This window comes from Liolophura sinensis, chromosome 11 (genome assembly GCF_032854445.1).
Source record: "Liolophura sinensis isolate JHLJ2023 chromosome 11, CUHK_Ljap_v2, whole genome shotgun sequence".
Classification (NCBI taxonomy): domain Eukaryota; kingdom Metazoa; phylum Mollusca; class Polyplacophora; order Chitonida; family Chitonidae; genus Liolophura; species Liolophura sinensis.
Genome location: NC_088305.1, coordinates 430,501 through 452,746, shown reverse-complemented (window position 1 = coordinate 452,746; position 22,246 = coordinate 430,501). Strand labels below are relative to the sequence as shown.

Below are 22,246 nucleotides of genomic sequence, written 5' to 3'. Positions count from 1 at the left end.
TGATTAGAAGTTTTGGCCAATCACAGGGTTGCATTGGTCACCCATAGTACCCGCATAGCCAATCATCGGTAGCAATCATTTTGTTATCAAAGACCAAGGAAGTCTTTTACTTATTTTTTTATTTATTTGATTGGAGTTTTACACCGTACTCAAGAATATTTCACTTATACAACGGCAGCCAGCTTTATTGCGGGAGGAAACTGGGCAGAGCCCAGGGGAAATCCAAGACCATCCGGAGGATGCTAGCAGACCTTCCCACAAGAAAGTCTTTTTACCTCATAGCTCAATATTGTGCTCAGCTATTCACAGGGGTGCAGTTGCCTCCCATAGTACATGGATTACCATATGCAGTTCGCAGTTTGCATATCAAAGACCTTTGTGGTTAAGTTGTGCAATAACTCCCCACAGTGTTTTTTACCACCACAATGGTTTACCACACGATAACATATGAAGTCACTTCTCTGCAATTCTTATGCGTACAGTAGAATACTTTTGGCCTTCCTTCTTGATCCAGCTCATGTTGGCTTTCTCGGCGGCAGTAGGTGGGACACACTTGGAGGTTACTTCAAAATGTCACGACTGTGTGGTTCACAGCGACAACACAAATCAAATGTCAAAGTGGAACAACTGAACTAACTTGGATAAAAATCAGAGAAGTTACTGCAGTTTTCAACTGTGTTTCTTTGTCAGCGTCGTACATCTCAAATATAGTTCAGGGGTTTCCCCGCTAGAGGGCGCAGGCAAGGTCAGGGAGTTTAATGTAGTCCCAGAAAGAGTGCGGACGTCCTCATCTGATACAGGACTTTGTATCAGATGGCTGGTATTGGATGCCACAGACAGACAGGTATATGACAGTTGAATGGATTACACGAACATTGTGCAGTTTTACAAACTGCTCAATCAGGCGAGCTACTGGTATTCTCCCGAACACCTTGTTATTTATAGTCTGACAATATTATAATTTTTGTGCATTTATACAAGTTTAAGCAATGTGGTTTAACTTTAGGCCTTCACAGACTTGTGTATATAGCGTGACCTTAGGAATATTAATATTGACTGAACTTGTATCGTGGCGTCATTCTCAGATTGGAACGTCATAAAACAAAATGTTTCCTTTGTTTATGTCGTGGCATCTGCGTGTGTAATGACAAAAGTGATATCCAACTGAGCCATTGATATATCACTTTTATTAGTGAAGAAAATCTTGACATTTCATCTTTGCATAAATAATAAATGTAATCTCCCTGGGGAAATATGCTCTGGTAATCTCTCAGGTGAAATTTATTCTGGTAATCTTTCGGGTATCATATTAAATACTGATTCTGAGACTGAATTGCCACTTTGAAACAATAAACTATTAAGCATTATTAACCAAGACAAGGCAGAAATTATCTATGAATTGGACCAAGATCATTCTGTTTTCAACCATTTCATATACTGATTTGATTGGAACACATTCCTCTGACATCAGTATGGATCAGATGGTATATGAACTGTGTTTTTTTTTCTTCAATTGTAGATTTCCTAAGAAGTTGATACAGACATACTCAGTGTTCCCCAACCTGGATGAAATCTCTGATGTTGTTGTTCAGCCGTATAACTCTATCCTCACGCTGAAGAGGCTTACTCAGAATGCTGACTGTGTGGTAGGTGCGGTCTTGGGCATTGAGTTAAGTGTTTGGGCATTGAGTTAAGTGTCTGGAAAGTGAGTTGGGTGTCTGGCCATTGAGTTGGGTGCTTGGGCATTGAGTTGGGTGCTTGGGCAGTGAGTTGGGTGTCTGGGCATTGAGTTGAGTGCGTGGGCAGAGAGCTCAGAGTCTGGAAAGTGAGTTGGGTGCTTGGGCATTGAGTTGGGTGCTTGGGCATTGAGTTGGGTGTGTGGGCAGTGAGTTGGGTGTCTGGGCATTAAGTTGGGTGTGTGGGCAGAGAGCTCAGGGTCTGGAAAGTGAGTTGTGTGCTTGGGCATTGAGTTGGGTTCCTGGGCAGTGAGTTAAGTGTCTGGAATGTGAGTTGGGTGCTTGGGCATTGAGGAGGGTGTTCTAAGAGTGAGTAGTGTGCTTGGGCAGATGTTAGGTGTCCAGACAGTGAGTTGAGTGCTTGGGCATTGATTTGAGTGCTCGAGCATTGATTTGAGTGCTTGAGTAGGTTGCTTGGGCATTAAGTAGAGTGTGCACAGGTGGGGAGTTGTGTGCTCGGGTGGTGAGTTGGGCGCTTGAACATCAATTCCAGTGTCAGAACAGTGAGATGTGTTCAGATGATGAGTTGTATGGTTGGTTGGTAAGGTGTGTGCTCTGGGGATGTTATTTGCTTGGATGGTGAGTTCTGTCCTCAGACATTGAGTTGTGTGCTCGGACAGTGAGTTTGTGTGCTGAGACAGTGGGATTGTGTGCTCGCACAGTGAGATTGTGTGCTCGGACAGTGAGTTTGTGTGCGCGGACAGTGAGTTTGTGTGCGCGGACAGTGAGTTTGTGTGCGCGGACAGTGAGTTTGTGTGCTCGGACATGGAATTATATACTTAGTTCGTGCAGTCGGGCGGTAAGTTGTGTGCTTGGGCGGTGAGTTGTGTGCTTGGGCGGTGAGTTGTGTGGGTGGTGAGCTGTGTGCTTGGACTTGTGTACTCAGACACAGAGTTGCGTGCTCAGGTGCTGGGTTGTGTGCGCAGGCTGTGAGTTGTGTGCTTTGGCGGCAAGCTATGGAGCAGATGATGACTTCCTCGTGGTTCTGCACATGTTTTTTCACACATATGTGCAGCCTCACAAGTCAGGTATTCTTCTGTACAAATTGAGGTGTTCAGCCACCGTTTATTCCATGTGTTGCTCTGTGTTTTGACAGGTTGTCCTGGACAATACAGCCCTGCATAGGATCGCAGCTGACAGGCTACACATAGAGAACCCCACCTTTATGCAGATTAACCAGCTGGTGAGTCCTGTTGCCAGAGGTAAAGTGCAGTAGGGACATTGTTAGAGGTCGAAGATTAGAGGTCAGGGGTCACATTGGTGGTTCCAGAGTACTGGAATTTTGATATTCAATAGTTCAAAATGCACTGAAATAGTAATAATTTCTACAAAAATTCACCGAAAGTAGTTTATATTTCGAAGTAAAATATCCTATTACATTGTGTTCGAAAGGGAAGGGCATACAAATCGCTAATATAAATCCGTTAATCTCCATTAGTGTAGGACATTAAGTTTTGAAAAGTCCTGTACAAAAATGTAGGATATTAAGCCTTGGAAAGTCCTTTACAAAATATTTTCTTTCACAGAAGAAAAGCCTGGCTCTATGTTTCATGGTGGCTGCTGAGTTTATTTCCTGTTTGTAATGGTTAAATGATAATTATTACCTTTAATAATTCTTGTGTATCATATTGTCTAGGTCTCCACTGTGATGTCAACCAGTACAACGACATTACGATACCCGGGTTACATGAACAATGACCTGATTGGTCTGATTGCCTCGCTTATCCCCACCCCTAGGCTGCACTTCCTGATGACGGGGTACACACCACTAACCACAGACGCTAAGGTAATGGCAGCAGTTGTCATCTGACTATCCCTCCTCCTGAGGCTATGGGAGGTAATCCTGCTACTTCCTTGTCTGGCACTCAAGAATAGGTACTGGTCAACCTTTAACTAAAAAACTTTGGAAAGGTTAAAGCTTTGAGAGTGCTTAAAAATTTGGGATTAGTTGGTTTTTTTTTTACTTTTTTTAGCTCGCCTCACGAGGAGAAGTATTGTGAGAAGCAGATCAGATATTTTCGGTGGCGGGTTCAGTGTCCAGTTTAGTTTTTGGCCAATCATAGGGTTACAGTGGCCACCCATAGTACACAGATAGCCAGTCATCGGTAGTGATTTGCATATCATTGAGGGAGGAAGTCTTTTTACCTCATAAATCAACATTTTGCTCAGCTGTTCACAGGATCGCAAATGCCTCCCATAGTACATAGATTATCAAATGCTTTTCTGTCAGCAGCCTTCGGATGATCATGGGTTCCCCCCAGGCTCTGCCCAGTTTCCTCCTACCATAATGCAGGCCCTGTTGTATAAGTGAAATATTCTTGAGTATGGCATGGAACACCAATCAAATAAATAAATAAATACGTAACCAAGAGCTTTTCGCAATTTGGATATCAAAGACCTCTGTGGTAAAGTTGTGCACATTGTTTTCTTTCCACCACAATGATTTACACCTGCATAACATATGACGTCACTGCTCTGCAACCCTTATGCATACGATAAACAGATAGTTGTTACAGTATAATAATTTTGGTCTTTATGGTTGATTTTATGGCAAGATCTTAGCCCTATATAATTAGAAGATAATATCTGTGTATGACAGTGTTAATCATTCTAATCTTTTTGGGGTTTAGAGGTCAGTATTTGAATGTATTACACTATGAAGTTTGACAAACTGGTCAGTCAGGCGAGCTACAGGTATTCTTTGAATGCCTCGTTGGATGAGTGGTAATGAGAGGCAGTGTTCCAAGCTTTCAGATATTAATTGATGTTCTTAATGGAGTGATAGATACTGTATTTGTCATACAAAATGGCCCTACGGCTATAACTAGGGTGTTAGAGGCTTGTAAAGTACTACTGATGGGGCTGAAAATCAGTTTTGAAAAGAGGATACCATCCTCTCTTAACGGCAAAGACCACTTTCAGGTGAAGTATATGTCAGATGAAAGACCATTAAACATGGTCCAGGAAAAATAGACAGGGAAAAAAATTAAGTTTTTTTTGTTTTGTTTTTTACACTTTGCTTTATCTTGTAAAATGCATTACAATATTTTACACTGTGGTGGCCTCTTCTGACCACAATGCTACCAGTGCCGTCACATAATGTTTTTGCTATTTAACACACATCAGACTGCTACATTTCATCAGTCAAACTGCATGTATAGAAGCATTTGCAGGCTTTGAATGTAACAAGAAAAGGGGCAAGGCCAGTTTGGTGTTGGGTAAGTGTCAAATGTTTAGGGCATCAAGGCCATTGTGCAGGGCATGGAGGCCACAGTGATAAACAGGGCATTAAGACCAAATACGCAATCATGAGGAGGAATTTCAGCAACCCATTATGACTGCCTCTTTGTCTTTTATGATTGCTGAAGAACCTTTAGCTGTATTGTGATTGATTGGTGTTTAACACTGAACTCAGAAATATTTCACTTTCATGACAGCAGTATGGTTTATGGCTGAAGGAAACCAGACACAGCCCAGAAGAAACCACCATACAGAACATCTCCATTATGACTGATTGCCATGTGACGTCATGGTTGACAAACAATCGTTTCTCATTGGCGTCACTTCACTAAAACAAATGGTAAAATGATTAAAAATGGTGTTTAGAATCAGAATAAAGTGCTCTGCTTTCAGACAAGATAGTCTATAATCTATGGCTTTATTTCCCTTTAACTAGTTATTGTACATGTGTATGATGAAGGAGGGATTTTTAAATTCAGCAAAATTCAAATGATCAATTTGTATTGGAAGAAACATTTTGCTTGCAAGAGTCCTGCAGTGGGCTGAAGTTACCATATAGGCCTACATATACATGCAGTCACGAAAATTGGGGAGGAGTTGGGGAGAGGGGGCAGTGCCTTATTTTTTTGTTTGTAGTGGAAAGTTAAGACAACCATTTTGTCCTCATTTCACACTAAAGCACATTGTTCTGACATGTGATGATCATGTTTAATGAAGTTATCACCATTTTACTGTACTGGTCATTTCCTAGGTCGCCAAATTAAAGCCGATTACCATGTTGTTGTTGAAATGATATTAGAGTATGTACATTTTAAAGCAGAAATAATAACGAAAAAAAGCATCCATTTTTGTGTTCTTTTTATCAACATTTTGGATTTAATTTGCTTTCGTCTCTCGTGTGACGGCATTTTCACAGATGAGCAGTTTCACAGAGCTCTACACTTCGTCATGCAGCCACACCGTGATTCGTACATTGCTCCCGCAATGGGAAAGTAGTATCGGAAACCTTCATGTGTACACACTTACAGTTTAACGGCATGGTTTCCGAATCCAGGCTGGTATGGCATTGTTGTTTGTAAATTATTGGAAAGATCAACTTACTGTAAGAGGAAAATGGTACGAGAACAAAACACAAAATCAGACAGACAGGGTGAAAAAATTGATCCTTTTATTGTCAAGGGCAGGTAGGCCTTTCCTGTTTTACGGCGGCCAGACAGTGGCTGTGGGCTAGGCACCATTTTCAGGGGCATTACGGCCTTGCAACAAATTATTTCAGACAAAAAGTGTAAATATGATGAACTCATTGCTTGTGGGTTACAACAGACCACCGTAAAATTTCATCTTCTAACGGTTTTAGATGTTAAGAAAAATTCTAAAAAGAATAAATGCAGCTATTTTCCTAGACAGTTTTTAATGGTCTTTCATCAGATATGTACTTCATTTTATAGTGGTCTTTGCCTTTATGAAATGGTAAGATCAGTAGAGATCCACTTTCATAAAACTTCGTAATCAATTTAGTATAACTTATCTAGTAAATAATGTCACCTTATGTCACTATAACCTAGGCAACGTCTTTTACGAAAAATGTTGAAGAGAAATGTGACTTAGAGTTTTCTGAAAGTGACCCTAGGCAAATTGAGTGATTAGGTCAAATAGAGTAATCTGCCAATGTTATGTCTGGAGTAATCTGCCAGTGTAACGTCTAGAGTAATCTGCCAATGTAACGTCTAGAGTAATCTGCCGATGTAACGTCTGGAGTAATCTGCCGATGTAACGTCTGGAGTAATCTGCCAATGTAACAGCTAGAGTAATCTGCCGATGTAACAGCTAGAGTAATCTGCCAATGTAATGTCTAGAGTAATCTGCCAATGTAACAGCTAGAGTAATCTGCCAGTGTAACAGCTAGAGTAATCTGCTGATGTAACATCTGGAGTAATCTGCCAATGTAACGTCTGGAGTAATCTGCCAATGTAACGTCTAGAGTAATCTGCCAATGTGACAGCTAGAGTAATCTGCTGATGTAATGTCTGGAGTAATCTGCCAATGTAACGTCTAGAGTAATCTAGAGTAATCTGCCAATATAATGTCAAATAGAGTAATCCGCCAGTGTGTCAGATAGAGTGATCTGCTAATGTAATGTCTAGAGTAATCTGCCAATGTAACAGCTAGAATAATCTGCCAATGTAACAGCTGGAGTAATCTGCCAATGTAACAGCTAGAGTAATCTGCCAATGTAACAGCTAGAGTAATCTGCCAATGTAATGTCTACAGGAATCTGCCGATGTAACGTCTAGAGTAATCTGCCAGTGTAACGTCTAGAGTAATCTGCCAATATAATGTCAAATAGAGTAATCCGCCAGTGTGTCAGATAGAGTGATCTGCTAATGTAATGTCTAGAGTAATCTGCCAATGTAACAGCTAGAATAATCTGCCAATGTAACAGCTAGAGTAATCTGCCAATGGAACAGCTAGAGTAATCTGCCAATGTAACGTCTACAGGAATCTGCCGATGTAACGTCTACAGGAATCTGCCAATGTAACAGCTAGAGGAATCTGCCAATGTAACGTCTAGAGGAATCTGCCAATGTAACGTCTAGAGGAATCTGCCGATGTAACATCTAGAGTAATCTGCCAGTGTAACAGCTAGAGTAATCTGCCAGTGTAATGTCGAATAGAGAAATCCGCAGCATGTCAGATAGAGTAATCTGCTAATGTAATGTCTAGAGTAATCTGCCAATGTAATGTCAAATAGAGTAATCTGCCAATATAATGTCTAGAGTAATTAGCCAATATGTCTAGAGTAATCTGCCAGTATGTCAGATAGAGCAATCTGCGAATATAATGTCTAGAGTAATCTGTCAATATAATGTCAAATAGAGTAGTCTGCCAGGTTAATGTTAAATCATCTCTACATGAATGTGCCTATGTTCATGGGTGGGAACTGTGGTTGAACTCATTTTGGTTTGTTTGCCCACCCACAGGTAGCCAGTGTGAGAAAAACAACGGTTCTGGATGTAATGAGGAGACTTTTGCAACCCAAGAATATGATGGTGTCTACACCTGTGCACCGACAGGCCAACCACTGCTACATCTCCATACTGAACATCATTCAGGGGGAAGTGGACCCCACACAGGTAGGCAAACACCTGCACCCATACTTGAGATAACGTATTTTCCTGACTGTATTGCAATATCCACAAGGTCACAGACTCAACTCTAGCTCTCCACTGGCTTCAGCGATTTTGTCCGATGGTTTATCAAATACAGGTACCTGGCAAAGGGGCTGTGGTGAACTCCAGAAACTCTGGTGTACTCCAGATACTCTGGTGTACTCTAGATACTCAGGTGTACTCGAGGCACACTGGTGTACTCCAGATACTCTGGTGAACTCCAGACACTGGTGTACTCCAGACACTCTGGTGAACTCCAGACACTCTGGTGAACTCCAGACACTCTGGTGTACTCCAGACACTCTGGTGAACTCCAGACACTCTGGTGTACTCCAGACACTCTGGTGTACTCCAGACACTCTGGTGGGAATAGCCTGTCAAGTTGTCCATGTGTTGGTAAACTTGGTAAACCGAGTTACGCAAGACATGTATGATTGGTTATCGGTCAACAGATCAGCCAATCAAACTATCTGTACTAGAATCCTGGACAATCAGACAACAAATCTACTGTTTAACTTCCATGTAAACAATGAAGATGGTGCCAAATGAAGATGCCGTAACATTTCCTGACTTATCTAACCTTGAAATTCCCGCTAGGGCGTAATATAAATTGGCAGTTTGGACATACTTTGCATTCCCTGCAGGCGGTAATCTATCTGTCAGGTGTGCCAAACCACCACCAAGTACCGATATACAGACCGTATATTACAAACACAAGCACGCATCTAAAGGCACACATCTAAAGGCCCCCCCCACCCCACCAATAGCTTAGGGATAGGGATACAGGATTGATTCTGATTGCATGGTGTGAAAGATAGGCATGTCTAGGATATGATAGCCTAAGCTGAATGTTAGGTATGGAAACTTTATTCAAGTTTGATCAAGGCTGTAGAGTTTATCTCAGGATTTTGTGTTTAATTCCTTGTTGTTTTCTTGACGTAACCATTCTGTGCCAGGGCTTTATCTTGCTCAGTAGATTGGAGACCCTGTGAACTTCTATTCTATACTCTTGGCATGTTCACACTGACCCCGTATACAGACAACTTATTCTTCTGTATCATGTGATACATATTGTACAGTACACTCATATTGTGTATTGTACTGTACTGCCATGTCGTGTATTGTATCCTTGTATCCTGCTTCTGTATCGCGTGTTGTGTCTACTCCTGTATTGTGTGTTTTGTCCTACACCCATATCTTGTGTTGTATCCTACTCCTGTATTGTGTATTGTATCCTACTCCTGTAGCGTGTGTTGTATCCTGCTCCTGTATCTTGTGTTGTATCCTACTCCTGTATCGTGTATTGTATCCTACTCCTGTATCATGTGTTGTATCCTACTCCTGTATCATGTGTAGTATCCTACTCCTGTATCATGTGTTGTGTCCTACTCCTGTATCATGTGTTGTATCCTACTCCTGTATCGTGTGTTGTATCCTACTCCTGTATCGTGTATTGTATCCTACTCCTGTATCATGTGTTGTATCCTACTCCTGTATCGTGTGTTGTATCATACTCCTGTATTATGTGTTGTATCCTACTCCTGTATCGTGTGTTGTATCCTACTCCTGTATTGTGTCTTGTATCATACTCCTGTATCGTGTATTGTATCCTACTCCTGTATCGTGTGTTGTATCATACTCCTGTATCGTGTATTGTATCCTACTCCTGTATCTTGTGTTGTATCCTACTCCTGTATCTTTTGTTGTATCCTACTCCTGTATCGTGTCTTGTATCCTACTCCTGTATTGTGTCTTGTATCATACTCCTGTATCGTGTATTGTATCCTACTCCTGTATCATGTGTTGTATTCTACTCCTGTATCTTGTGTTGTATCCTACTCCTGCATTGTGTGTTGTATCCTACTCCTGTATTGTGTGTTGTATCCTACTGTATTGTGTTGTATCCTACTCCTGTATCATGTGTTGTATTTTACTCCTGTATCGTGTGTTGTATCCTACCCCTGTATCGTGTGTTGTATCCTACTCCTCTATTGTGTGTTGTATTCTACTCCTGTACTGTGTGTTGTATCCTACTCCTGTATCATGTGTTGTATCCTACTCCTGTATCATGTGTTGTACCCTACTCCTGTATCGTGTGTTGTATCCTACTGTATTGTGTTGTATCCTACTCCTGTATCGTGTGTTGTATTTTACTCCCATATCGTGTGTTGTATTCTACTCCTGTACTGTGTGTTGTATCATACTCCTGTATCATGTGTTGTATTCTACTCCTGTGTCGTGTGTTGTATTCTACTCCTGTATCGTGTGTTGTATCCTACTCGTGTATCATGTGTTGTATCCTACTCCCATATCATGTGTTGTATCGTACTCTTGTATCATGTGTCGTGTCCTACTCCTGTATCATGTGTTGTGTCCTACTCCCGTATCATGTGTTGTATCGTACTCCTGTATCATATGTTGTGTCCTACTCCTGTATCATGTGTTGTGTCCTACTCCAGTATCATGTGTTGTATCGTACTCCAGTATCATGTGTTGTATCGTACTCCAGTATCATGTGTTGTGTCCTACTCCAGTATCATGTGTTGTGTCCTACTCCCGTGGTATGTGTTGTGTCCTACTCCCGTATCTTGGCGGGACCATATCATTGCATCTCTGAATTTTACACCTTAAAAAGAATGCTAAGAATACTTAAACACATGTTTGTGCCATAACCGTAACACTCATGCACTGGTTATCTCCCCTTGTGAGTAGATTGATTAAGCTATTAAGCTTTGCTCTGCAGGTACACAAGAGTTTACAGCGAATCCGTGAGCGAAAACTGGCACAGTTCATCCCGTGGGGACCAGCCAGTATCCAGGTGGCGCTGTCAAGGAAGTCCCCGTACATACAGACGGCACATCGTGTCAGTGGGCTTATGCTGGCCAACCACACCAGTATATCCTCAGTAAGTATCCTCACTAAGTGTTGGCCACACCACTTTATCCTCAATAAATGTTGGCCAACCACACCACTGTATCAGTAAGTATCCTCACTAAGTGTTGGCCACACCACTTTATCCTCAGTAAGTGTTGGCCAACCACACCAGTATATCCTCAGTAAGTATCCTCACTAAGTGTTGGCCACACCACTTTATCCTCAATAAGTGTTGGCCAACCACACCAACTCTATCCTCAGTAAGTATCCTCACTAAGTGTTGGCCACACCACTTTATCCTCAATAAGTGTTGGCCAACCACACCAGTATATCCTCAGTAAGTATCCTCACTAAGTGTTGGCCACACCACTTTATCCTCAATAAGTGTTGGCCAACCACACCAGTATATCCTCAGTAAGTATCCTCACTAAGTGTTGGCCACACCACTTTATCCTCAGTAAGTGTTGGCCAACCACACCAGTATATCCTCAGTAAGTATCCTCACTAAGTGTTGGCCACACCACTTTATCCTCAATAAGTGTTGGCCAACCACACCAGTATATCCTCAGTAAGTATCCTCACTAAGTGTTGGCCACATCACTTTATCCTCAATAAGTGTTGGCCAACCACACCACTATATCAGTAAGTATCCTCACTAAGTGTTGGCCACACCACTTTATCCTCAGTAAGTGTTGGACAACCACACCAGTATATCCTCAGTAAGTATCCTCACTAAGTGTTGGCCACACCACTTTATCCTCAGTAAGTGTTGGCCAACCACACCAGTATATCCTCAGTAAGTATCCTCACTAAGTGTTGGCCACATCACTTTATCCTCAATAAGTGTTGGCCAACCACACCACTATATCAGTAAGTATCCTCAGTAAGTGTTGGCCACACCACTTTATCCTCAGTAAGTGTTGGCCAACCACACCAGTATATCCTCAGTAAGTATCCTCACTAAGTGTTGGCCACACCACTTTATCCTCAGTAAGTGTTGGCCAACCACACCAGTATATCCTCAGTAAGTATCCTCACTAAATCGTGGCCGACCACATCAGCAGGACTTTACTTTCGCTGGGAATCCGACTCTCGCCTTGACTTTCATAAACCAAAACCAATTCTGTAATCCTAGTAAATTCACGTACGAAAGTCACAGAAATAATTTTCAAAATGACCAAGTGTTCTCAAATTCCCATTTCGTAATTATGCCTCCTCTCAATAAGTGGATGTACGACATTAAACATTGCCATAATGCATGTTTTGTTCGACTTTTTTGACATGTTGTTTTAAGTGGATGCCACAGATAGTAAAATCTTGGCGTGCTGGTGAGAGTTGGGATAAGAAAGTCTGGCAGGGAGGGGAAATAAGGGCTTTAAATGTATCCACAACTCTGATGTATTAGGGCGTGGTGGGTAAACAAAGTGGGAGTTATTTCATCTTTGGTTTGATCAGTCTTTGGTATGCCTGTAAAAGTGAAAGAAAAGTAGATAACACATGCTGGTTTCTAGTGAATGTCGCTATGATACACGCTATCCCATTGGCTGTGTCTCTCCTGTGGACCAGTGAGTGAGTTCTAACAAATTTTCAGAAATGCCATCTCTGTACAGCAATGCAATGGCCACAGGCACCTGCCCTTGTCATGTGACGTCTTTCTTCTTGTAGCAGTACAGTAGCGTATTTAGGTGCTGAACGAGTCTGTACCACCAATAGTTAATCTTCAAATTCTCATGAAGGTTGGGTGAAAACAAAATAATAAATATGAACACACATATTAACATAGGACAGATGTAAATAAAATGTCGCAGAAAAATAAATTATGTATTTAAAATTTACTAATTTTACACTGATGTGTATGATACAAAGAAGTGTAATGAACGAGAAGAAAGATTGACAGTGTGAACTTTTTACATACAGTGTCATCAGTCTTTGCGCAGTTACATTAAATGAGGCATGTGTGGAGATGAAATGAGGTGCATGTGGAGATGGTGAAATGAGGCACGTGTGGAGATGATGAAACGAGGCGCATATGGAGATGAAATGAGGCGCTTATTAAGATGAAGTGAGGCGCGTGTGGAGATGAAATAAGGCACGTGTGTGGAGATGAAATGAGGCGCGTGTGGAGATGAAATGAGGCACGTGTTGAGATGAAATGAGGCACGTGTGGAGATGATGAAATGAGGCACGTGTGGAGATGAAGTGAGGCGCGTGTGGAGATGAAATGAGGCGCGTGTGGAGAGGATAAAATCAGGCGTTTGTGGAGAGGATGAAATGAGGTGCGTGTGAAGATGATGAAACGAGGCGCATATGGAGATGTAATGACGTGTTTATTGAGATGAAATGAGGCATGTGTGGAGATGAAATGAGGCATGTGTGGAGATGTAATGAGGCGCGTGTGGAGATGTAATGAGGCGCGTGTGGAGATTAAATGAGGCACGTGTGGAGATGATGAAATGATGCGCATATGGAGATGAAATGAGGCGCTTATTGAGATGAAATGAGGCGCGTGTGGAGATGAAATGAGGTGCGTGTGGAGATGATGAAATGAGGTGCGCGTGGAGATGATGAAATGAGATTAATAGCTGAAAGGCGTTCTCATGCCAAAGCAGGCCACGTCACCGAAAATGCGAGACTGTTAGACTGTGTACCATTATCAGAAAGTAGGTGATGTTTTCGTCCATAAAATATCAAAAAGTTATGAAATCAAATTTATTTCATGTTCGGCACAGTTTGAAACAACAGTGGACAAAAATTTGAGATGATTTGGCTGTGTAGTAGGTGGAATCTGTTGATTGCTCCGTTGCCGAGGTCTTTGTTACTTGCCTTGTTTTTTAACAGCAACGACGTATATATTAGTGCTAGGATGTATTGAGGGCAGGCACCTGTGCAATGGCTGAAACATATCCAAAACTAATGAGTAGATTACAATGAAATGAACATGGAGCTAAGAAAAGGGGTGCATGAAGACATTTTTGTAAAAATGTTGTTAGCTATTAAGGAGCGATTGATGAAACACAGGAAGCAGCGGACATCAGGACGATGTTGAACAGTTTGCTGGTGAATTTGATCACATCTACACTGGAGTTTTGGAACTGAAGTAAAGATTTTATTGTGGCATGCTACTGTCAAATGTCGCAACAATGTAGCAAATCTATTACAAATGTCAGCTCAATCAGCTACAGCTGACTTCAGTAGCTGAAAGCTTTGGTCTACGGAGGGTTTATATTTCACTAATTGGGCCTGTGCAAGGATCGCTGACCCTCCAACATCTTCCCATTTCTTACCAAAATTGTTCATGTCATCAGTAACCAGTAATGATGTAAGTCTTCTGAAGATTCAAAGATAATAATACACCATATATATACATGTATCAGATCAACCTACAAGGTTAAAACATTGGCGTGGTGCTTTGTTCTATCATAAAGTACAAATTTCATTGGTTGAAGTGTGCTTTCATTAACGTTCACACAACTTAAAAGAGGCGTGTTGTTGACCACCGTACCCAGTCTTCCATTTTCAATGAAATAAGAATGACTTTGGCAATAGCTAGCATCACCAATCAGCCACAAATGGGCCATAAATAGTTTACACGCTTAAAACACCATCTACATTAACAACTTTGGTAAAGCTTTGCCTGTATTCTCCTTTCGGCTTCCTTCATCCATTCACTGGCAGCAACTTTACAAAACCAACATGATAGGACAGTTACAATGCTAACATTCAATGTTACAGTGGTTTCCTTTGGTCTGTCTGAATTATCTTCATTAGTCATCCATTAGAGATTGTTGAGCTCTTCCAAGAAAGTCGTAGATGGCAGGCTACATGCCTCTGCACGAGGACTACACCTGACGAAGCTGATATCTGTTGTCAGTGAAATCTTGTGATGTACCTATTCCTACATTTTAGTCTCTATGGTGCGACCGTCATCGGTATTTTGGTGTGATAGGAATATCCTGCCTTGCGCCAAAACATGAACTATGGCTGTTGCGAAGTTTGTTCAGGATATAAGCCAATGACATGCATGTTTGACTGGACCAAAATTTGTTTTGAGGTATAATAGAATCCCCTTGATAATTTGTTCTCAAGTTGAGTTGTTTCTTCTCTTTCCCAGCTGTTTGAGCGGACCTTACGTCAGTTTGACAAATTGATCAACAGGCAGGCCTTCCTTGACCAGTTCAAGAAAGAGGACATTTTTAAGGAGAATTTGGACGAGTTTGATGATTCCCGGGAGGTTCTGCAACAGCTGGTGGATGAATACCAGGCTGCGACCAGGCCAGATTACTTGTCATGGGGTCTGAATCGAGTACGTAAATAGCCATTTTAAGTTCGTTGAGTTTCAGATCAGTTAATGCCTCCCAAAACCTGACAGGTTTTCTCCCACATCAAATACCGACTGTGACCATACTTTTAAGGTACCGTATTGAATTGTGTTTGTCAGAAAAAACTCAAAAAAACAATTTTGATACCCAGTTTCCTCCCACCGTGAAACACTGGCTGGTGTCACAAAGTCAAATACCCTTGAGCGTGACATAAAACATCCATGAAATAAATAAATGAATCCTGACTGGCTGCTGTATGAGTGAAAAATCTTCTAAACATTGTCTTAGACATCAATCAATTGATCAACAGTTCAGGTCAAATTACAGATTTACAGAAATACTTGCTTGTGGCAGGAGCAAAGACTCTAAACTGTAAAGAATCTCACAATATTTGCAGCGTAATTGTCACTCACTGCACTGATAAACATAGCTTCGTCCTCGGCTCAAACAGCTTTTTGACTCAGTTGTCAGAGCCATTCAAATGGCCGAAATGCCTGGGAGATACCGAAAATTGATGTACAAAATATTATTGGACAGTTTACATCATGTGATCCAGTTAAGAGCTCTAACGACATGACAGACTCCAAAAAAGAGCCAGACATGAGAACTGAGAGGGAGATTTAAAAAAGACATTTTAACAGTTACGTAGTGATCTGAAACTAAGCTGTTCTAAAAGTTGGTCAGACAAATACAGCAGATTTGAGAAAAGCTTTTAGGAAAATTAGGAAAAGTGCTTTTGCGTTGTTAACAGACTCATAAGACAACAACAACAGCTGATTATCAAACCAGTTCGTCGTTAATGCTAAAAGCTGCTATATGTTACAGCATTCGTACTAATCAGTAAGCGTATAAACTTACTGCCAGTAGGTTTCCAACTGCCAATTGTCGGGATAAATATCCTTCATACAACTGTCGATATTTAGGCGTGTTTCATTGGTTGATGCCACTTTTAATGATTCGCACATAACGGAGAATCAGAGACTAATCAAGTAAAGAATGATAAGATAGGCCTCCGACATCATGAGCATAGCTAAAAGCAGCCTCTCTGCAGTCCTCCACCCATAGACTGAACTGCTGATGTATAAATTACTGAGAAAGGTGTTCAAACACGCAGTAAGGTAATGATTTTACTTCTGTTTCTTTTTTTTTTCCCCATAGGCTTCAGAAACACCTGGCACCTGATCTGACCTAAGACAAATTTTTCTGGATTTGGAGAAACAGCCTCAAAAAGAACTGGTTGTGTCAGGTGGTGACATTGAGATATTGAGTGGAACTTAGTGTGACAGTGCCTGAAACTATGCAAGACAGTTGTATACTGGAAATCGTTGATCTGTGAAGTGTAGCCTGGAACGCCTGGTCTTTCTTATTGGAGCAACACAGCACTGGAGGTGCTGATTCATTCTCAACTCAACTTGCGGACAGTCGTCGGTATCCCCGGGGCTCTGCTCGGTTGCCTCACACCATAATACTGGCTGCCATTGTAGAAGTGAAATATTCTTAAATACGATGTAAAACACCAATCAAATAGATCATTATCAGTTCTGGTGTTCAGTAGGTTACAAGACTCAGTTATGGCCCATCACCAAGGTAGGTGTCTAAGGGAAGATAACTCAGTGATAGAGTCCAATTAATTATACCACTGAATTACCTACCCTCCCTAAGACAACACCCAGGTGGCGCAGCCTGTCTTGGTGATGGGTGATAACTGAGTATAAGCTGAATCAGCATTTCAGGAATTTCCAGATTTGTTGAAAAAGGTGGGTGTTCTCACAAACTAATGCGGCTAAAAGACATGATTTTAGGTTAGCTGCTAAAAGTGGAGTTGAGCCAACAGACCTGACAATGCAAGATGTATATGCAGTCCTGCAAATACAGTGAAATCTTGTCTTTTAGCCATGTTAGTGTGCGAGAGACCCCACTCTTCAAATCTGCGTGATCTCTGGAGACTCCTAAAACCCTCATTCAGCTCGTTGTTTCCTGTTGGAAATGGATCTTTCCATTGGTTATAGGATTGTTTCCCTTTGAAGAGGGTAGTGCGACCACACTCTGTGATCTCAAATCAAAATGAAGGATTTGACGTTTAATTAGCATGGTTAGGTGAGCAAACTTCCTGTTTATATATATATATATACACACACACCCTTATTCCTCAACCTGTTTGCATATGAAAGAGCAACTTTCAGTGCAGTTTCTGCACATTTTTAATTTGATTTTGGGGACAAGACTACATTGACTGGATTGACCAATTTCATGGCTGCACAAAAAGTACAGTTTTCTCAGTCAGCACAGAATAATGCCTTCTGAATATGCCTGAATAAACACTTCGAAAACATGTGAAAAGGTTGAGGAATTACAGGAAAGGTATCAATCAAGGTCAGCGATTTGCCAACTCCATTCTGATCTGTTAAGTAACTTAATAATTCTAATTGTCCGTGCTCGTGTTCTCAGTCAGTCATGCAGCTGATTTCAAGTGCGTTTTTCCCACAGGCTCTTCAAATCCTTGGAAGTCCTTTCATTTTATTGATGGGTTTTCATGGCCTTGAAAACGAGTTAATACATGTATGATAGTGTGCTAATATGTCTTAAATGGTCTGACGAATGGGTTACATGTTCATACTCCAAAATAGTGTTCCTTAATCTCTTTGTAAAAGTTTGTTCTTGCGCTGAATGATTTTTGATAGTGCTGGAAAACACACAGGATAGGTCGTCCTTGAAAAACATGCTCTCATTACGATTTTGCTGCAAACCCCACTCAATCACTCTCTCAATATTGCTGTAGTATCGCAGAAACGACGTCAAGCCATCATTTAGTCATTTTTCTAGGGGAATTTTGATCTGTGGGGAGAAATACAGCTAAATGGGGTGCAGAGTAGTTCAGAAAGTCAGTTTGTCCACTCTAGTCTCGTTTGGTTTTGCAGGCTTCATGTGGAGTGCTAATTAATCATACAATTTCACTCTGCTACATTATTTTGGGATGATATTATTACAGCTTGCTGTTCCCACCTTCTACATGTGTGCTTACGTTTGATGTGTGGTATATAGTGTCAATAAGGCAAGTTTTGGTTCTGTTTCATGACATCACTGTTTTGTTTCTGCGTGTAAATAAATACTCCGTTCATTGACGTCTTGCTCTTCTGACTTGGGTACTGGTGTACTTTAAAAGGACATACCGCCATAAATAATCTCCATTTTTTTTAATTGGTTCAGCTGAATACAAAAATTAGTTGCATTTAACTCCTTACTACATGGAAACCTGCTGGGCGTAACATTTTCAGAAAATTGGCAAGAGAATTTTAATTACTGGTCCAAGCTGCCCACCCAATGAGATAACATGTGAATGAGGCAGCACAGAAATGCCCACAATGCAACGTTAGCTTGTAGATAGCACCGATCTTTTCGAAACAGTATGACGCATTGAAATATGATCTACCCGTCTGTTGACCATATTTATAAAATATTCATAAATTCCGAGCTATCTGTAGGGCAGAAGTGAAGTTCAGAACAGAACGCTGTGTGTGACATTTAAAGTTCACTGAATGCTTTGCGTCGTTTACAAAACAGTTGGCGCAACAAAGGCAGTTAAATCAGCGACAGTTGCAGGGAAAGCCCCTGATAAAACTGAAAATTGGACTGTTCACTCGAGGTCAGATATTTGTCGGTAAATGAGATTTCGTCCATTTCTCGCTGTTTTGGAACTAGCTTGGAAGAAATAAGATTGTAATATACCTAGTGAGGTGCTGTGCTTGCCTTGCATGGTTCCTTCAACCTGTGAACACGACCACCATTATAAAAGTGCAAAATACAAGTAAATAGGGCCACCACGACTGAGGGGGGTTAGCACGCCACTATGGGGCAATGACTGAGGAGCGGTTGCTGTGAGTTCAAGTTGATCTCACACTGGCTTTGTCAGATCATACTTGGGAAGGTCTGTCATCAACCTACGGATAGTCATGGGTTTCCCCTTGGGTCTGCCGGGTTTCCACCCACCATAATCCTGGCCACCATTGTATAAGTGAAATATTCTGGAGTACTGCATAAAACACCTAATAAATAAGAAAAAGCAAATGAGTTCAATCTGGTTGCCTGGTCAAAGTTATAAACCAAATGATGGCATTGGCATCCAAAAACATATATAGAAAAGCAATCATAAGTAAGTGTTAATGCTGGTCGTTGCTGTATCAGTCCCCACCAGCTGGCACCAGACATGATGTTCCACTCAGTCACAGCAAACTGGCACCAGTCATGACATCCCACCCCGTCACAGCATACTGGCACATGATATAACATCCCACCCAGTCACAGTATACTGGCACCAGACATGACATCCCACCCTGTCACAGCAAACTGGCACCAGACATAACATCCCACCCCGTCACAGCAAACTGGCACCAGGCAGGACATCCCACTCGGTCACCACAAACTGGCACCAGACAGGACATCCCACTCGGTCACCACAAACTGGCACCAGACATGATGTCCCACCCCATCACGGCAAACTAGCACCAGACAAAGACGTACATCCCACATAGTTGTATATACTGATGCTAAACAACCCAATCGGGGGGATAAAGTGAGTGGCAAGACCAATGAAACACAGTTCATCAAGCACAGGTTTAATGTATAATGTATAGCCAAGTACAGTAACAGTAGTACAACTGTAGTCTGGTAAAGATATCTGACGAAAATAGCACTAACCAGGAACACGCTTAACTTAGTAACTACAACACCTGACTACATCTGACAGGGAATGTGAGATTTTCCCACTACTGTCCCACTACCCACTAAACAAAAATGAACACCTGTACTATGTAACTAATACATAGATAAGCATACAGGTGAGATATGCAACCTGAAATACTCATCTTGAACAGAGTACATGTATATATTGGGTGGGCATAAAAAAATGGGCCGTACTTTGACACTCAATCTCTCTGAAACCCTCTTACATCAGCTCCTAAAAATTTACACGCTCAAAAGCAATTATGTCCTAAGTATACAGACTAAATTTAAATTTCATTCTTTAAGATTTGTGTTCATGGGACCAAAATCAAAATAGAGTCAAAAATGCATGTTCTGGACATTTCGAAATGATGTTCTACCTTGTTTTACTTGAAAAGGTGATCAATTCCATGTCCGCCACAGAGAAAACCATCTTGATTCAGCAAAACTTGTGCCTATCTGGCAGAAGGGTTTCTTTGACACTAGAGCCAGACAATTTTTCAAGATGACACTTGATTTACGCTTGTCACACAGGTGCAGCGCGCGCTCTACTCATGACACCCGACAGGTGATGCAACGTGGGTCACCGGAATGTGCGTTTTTGGGGCTATGGTTTGATTTTAACCCTGTGAACCTGTGTCAGTTCTAGGTCATATATTTCTTGTGAAGCATGAACAAAAAAGAATGACTTCACAAGCAAATCACAAATGATATTTTTTACATTCCATTTTTAGTAGACAACAGTTTCAACCAATTATAAAATTAAAATGGACATGGCACTGTATTTTATAAATTTTGAACAAGATGTTTTAGGAAGTCGCTACTATCATAAAAATACATAATATGCCTCAATGCGACAGACAGTTAAAATTATTTTAAAAATGTACACATTAAATATTTAACATTAAATTAAATTTGAAGAACAAATATCAACTGCATATGTGCACCATCACACATCAAATCAAGTCTAAATTTTCCTGAAATTGCAAACAAAATTAAGCCTGAAACCTAATCAAGCATATCTTCTGTCTATATCACAGGCAACAGTAAAATTAAAGGTTTAACACACCTGTATGGGCTTAAAACTTCAATGAAAATAATCTTTAAAAAAAAAACACACACCTTGTATTCTGATCTTGGCCTAGGATGTATATAAAAACACTCTTTGAAGAAATAAATGCAAACTTTTTACATGTTCTTATGTTATACCTAGTGTAGAAATATTTACCAACTTACTACAAGCACATGTAAGTAAAATTTGCTTCATGAATTAAGTGTTACAAAATGGGTTACAAATAATATAATGATGGGTTTTGTAGGATGTGTTACCAACAACAGAACAACAGGTTCTGGTAGGGCTGTGGTGTGTGTGGGATGTGTCACATGTGGTAGGGCTGTAGTGTGTGTAGGAAGTGTCACAAATGGTAGAATTGTGAAGTGTGTAGGATGTGTCACAAATGGTAGAACTGTGGTGTGTGTGGGATGTGTCACAAATGGTAGAACTGTGGTGTGTGTGGGATGTGTCACAAGTGGTAGAACTGTGGTGTGTGTGGGATGTGTCACAAATGGTAGAACTGTGGTGTGTGTGGGATGTGTCACAAATGGTAGAACTGTGGTGTGTGTGGGATGTGTCACAAGTGGTAGAACTGTGAAGTGTGGGGGATGTGTCACAAGTGGTAGAACTGTGGTGTGTGTGGGATGTGTCACAAGTGGTAGAACTGTGGGGTGTGTAGGATGTGTCACAAATGGTAGAACGGTGATGTGTGTGGGATGTGTCACAAATGGTAGGGCTGTGGTGTGTGTAGGATGTGTCACAAATGGTAGAATTGTGAAGTGTGTAGGATGTGTCACAAATGGTAGAACTGTGGTGTGTGTGGGATGTGTCACAAATGGTAGAACTGTGGTGTGTGGGGGATGTGTCACAAATGGTAGAATTGTGGTGTGTGTGGGATGTGTCACAAATGGTAGAATTGTGGGGTGTGTAGGATGTGTCACAAATGGTAGAACTGTGGTGTGTGGGGGATGTGTCACAAATGGTAGAACTGTGGTGTGTGTAGGATGTGTCACAAATGGTAGAACTGTGGGGTGTGTAGGATGTGTCACAAATGGTAGGGCTGTGGTGTGTGTGGGATGTGTCACAAATGGTAGAATTGTGGTGTGTGTAGGATGTGTCACAAATGGTAGAATT

At 41.2% G+C, this 22,246-nt stretch overlaps 1 protein-coding gene across 1 annotated transcript in view; it reads left to right on the top strand.

The window, feature by feature from the left end:
* Window positions 1–18,454, top strand: part of LOC135477449 (tubulin gamma-1 chain) — a 31,023-nt gene extending 12,569 nt beyond the window's left edge. The window contains exons 7-13 of the mRNA XM_064757555.1: window positions 1,520–1,646; window positions 2,833–2,919; window positions 3,373–3,522; window positions 7,958–8,110; window positions 10,890–11,051; window positions 15,132–15,323; window positions 16,498–18,454. Coding sequence (XP_064613625.1) covers window positions 1,520–1,646; window positions 2,833–2,919; window positions 3,373–3,522; window positions 7,958–8,110; window positions 10,890–11,051; window positions 15,132–15,323; window positions 16,498–16,521 — 895 coding nt within the window. The 3' untranslated portion in view covers window positions 16,522–18,454. The remainder of the gene's footprint in view (window positions 1–1,519; window positions 1,647–2,832; window positions 2,920–3,372; window positions 3,523–7,957; window positions 8,111–10,889; window positions 11,052–15,131; window positions 15,324–16,497) is intronic.
* Window positions 18,455–22,246: the final 3,792 nt, after the last annotated feature.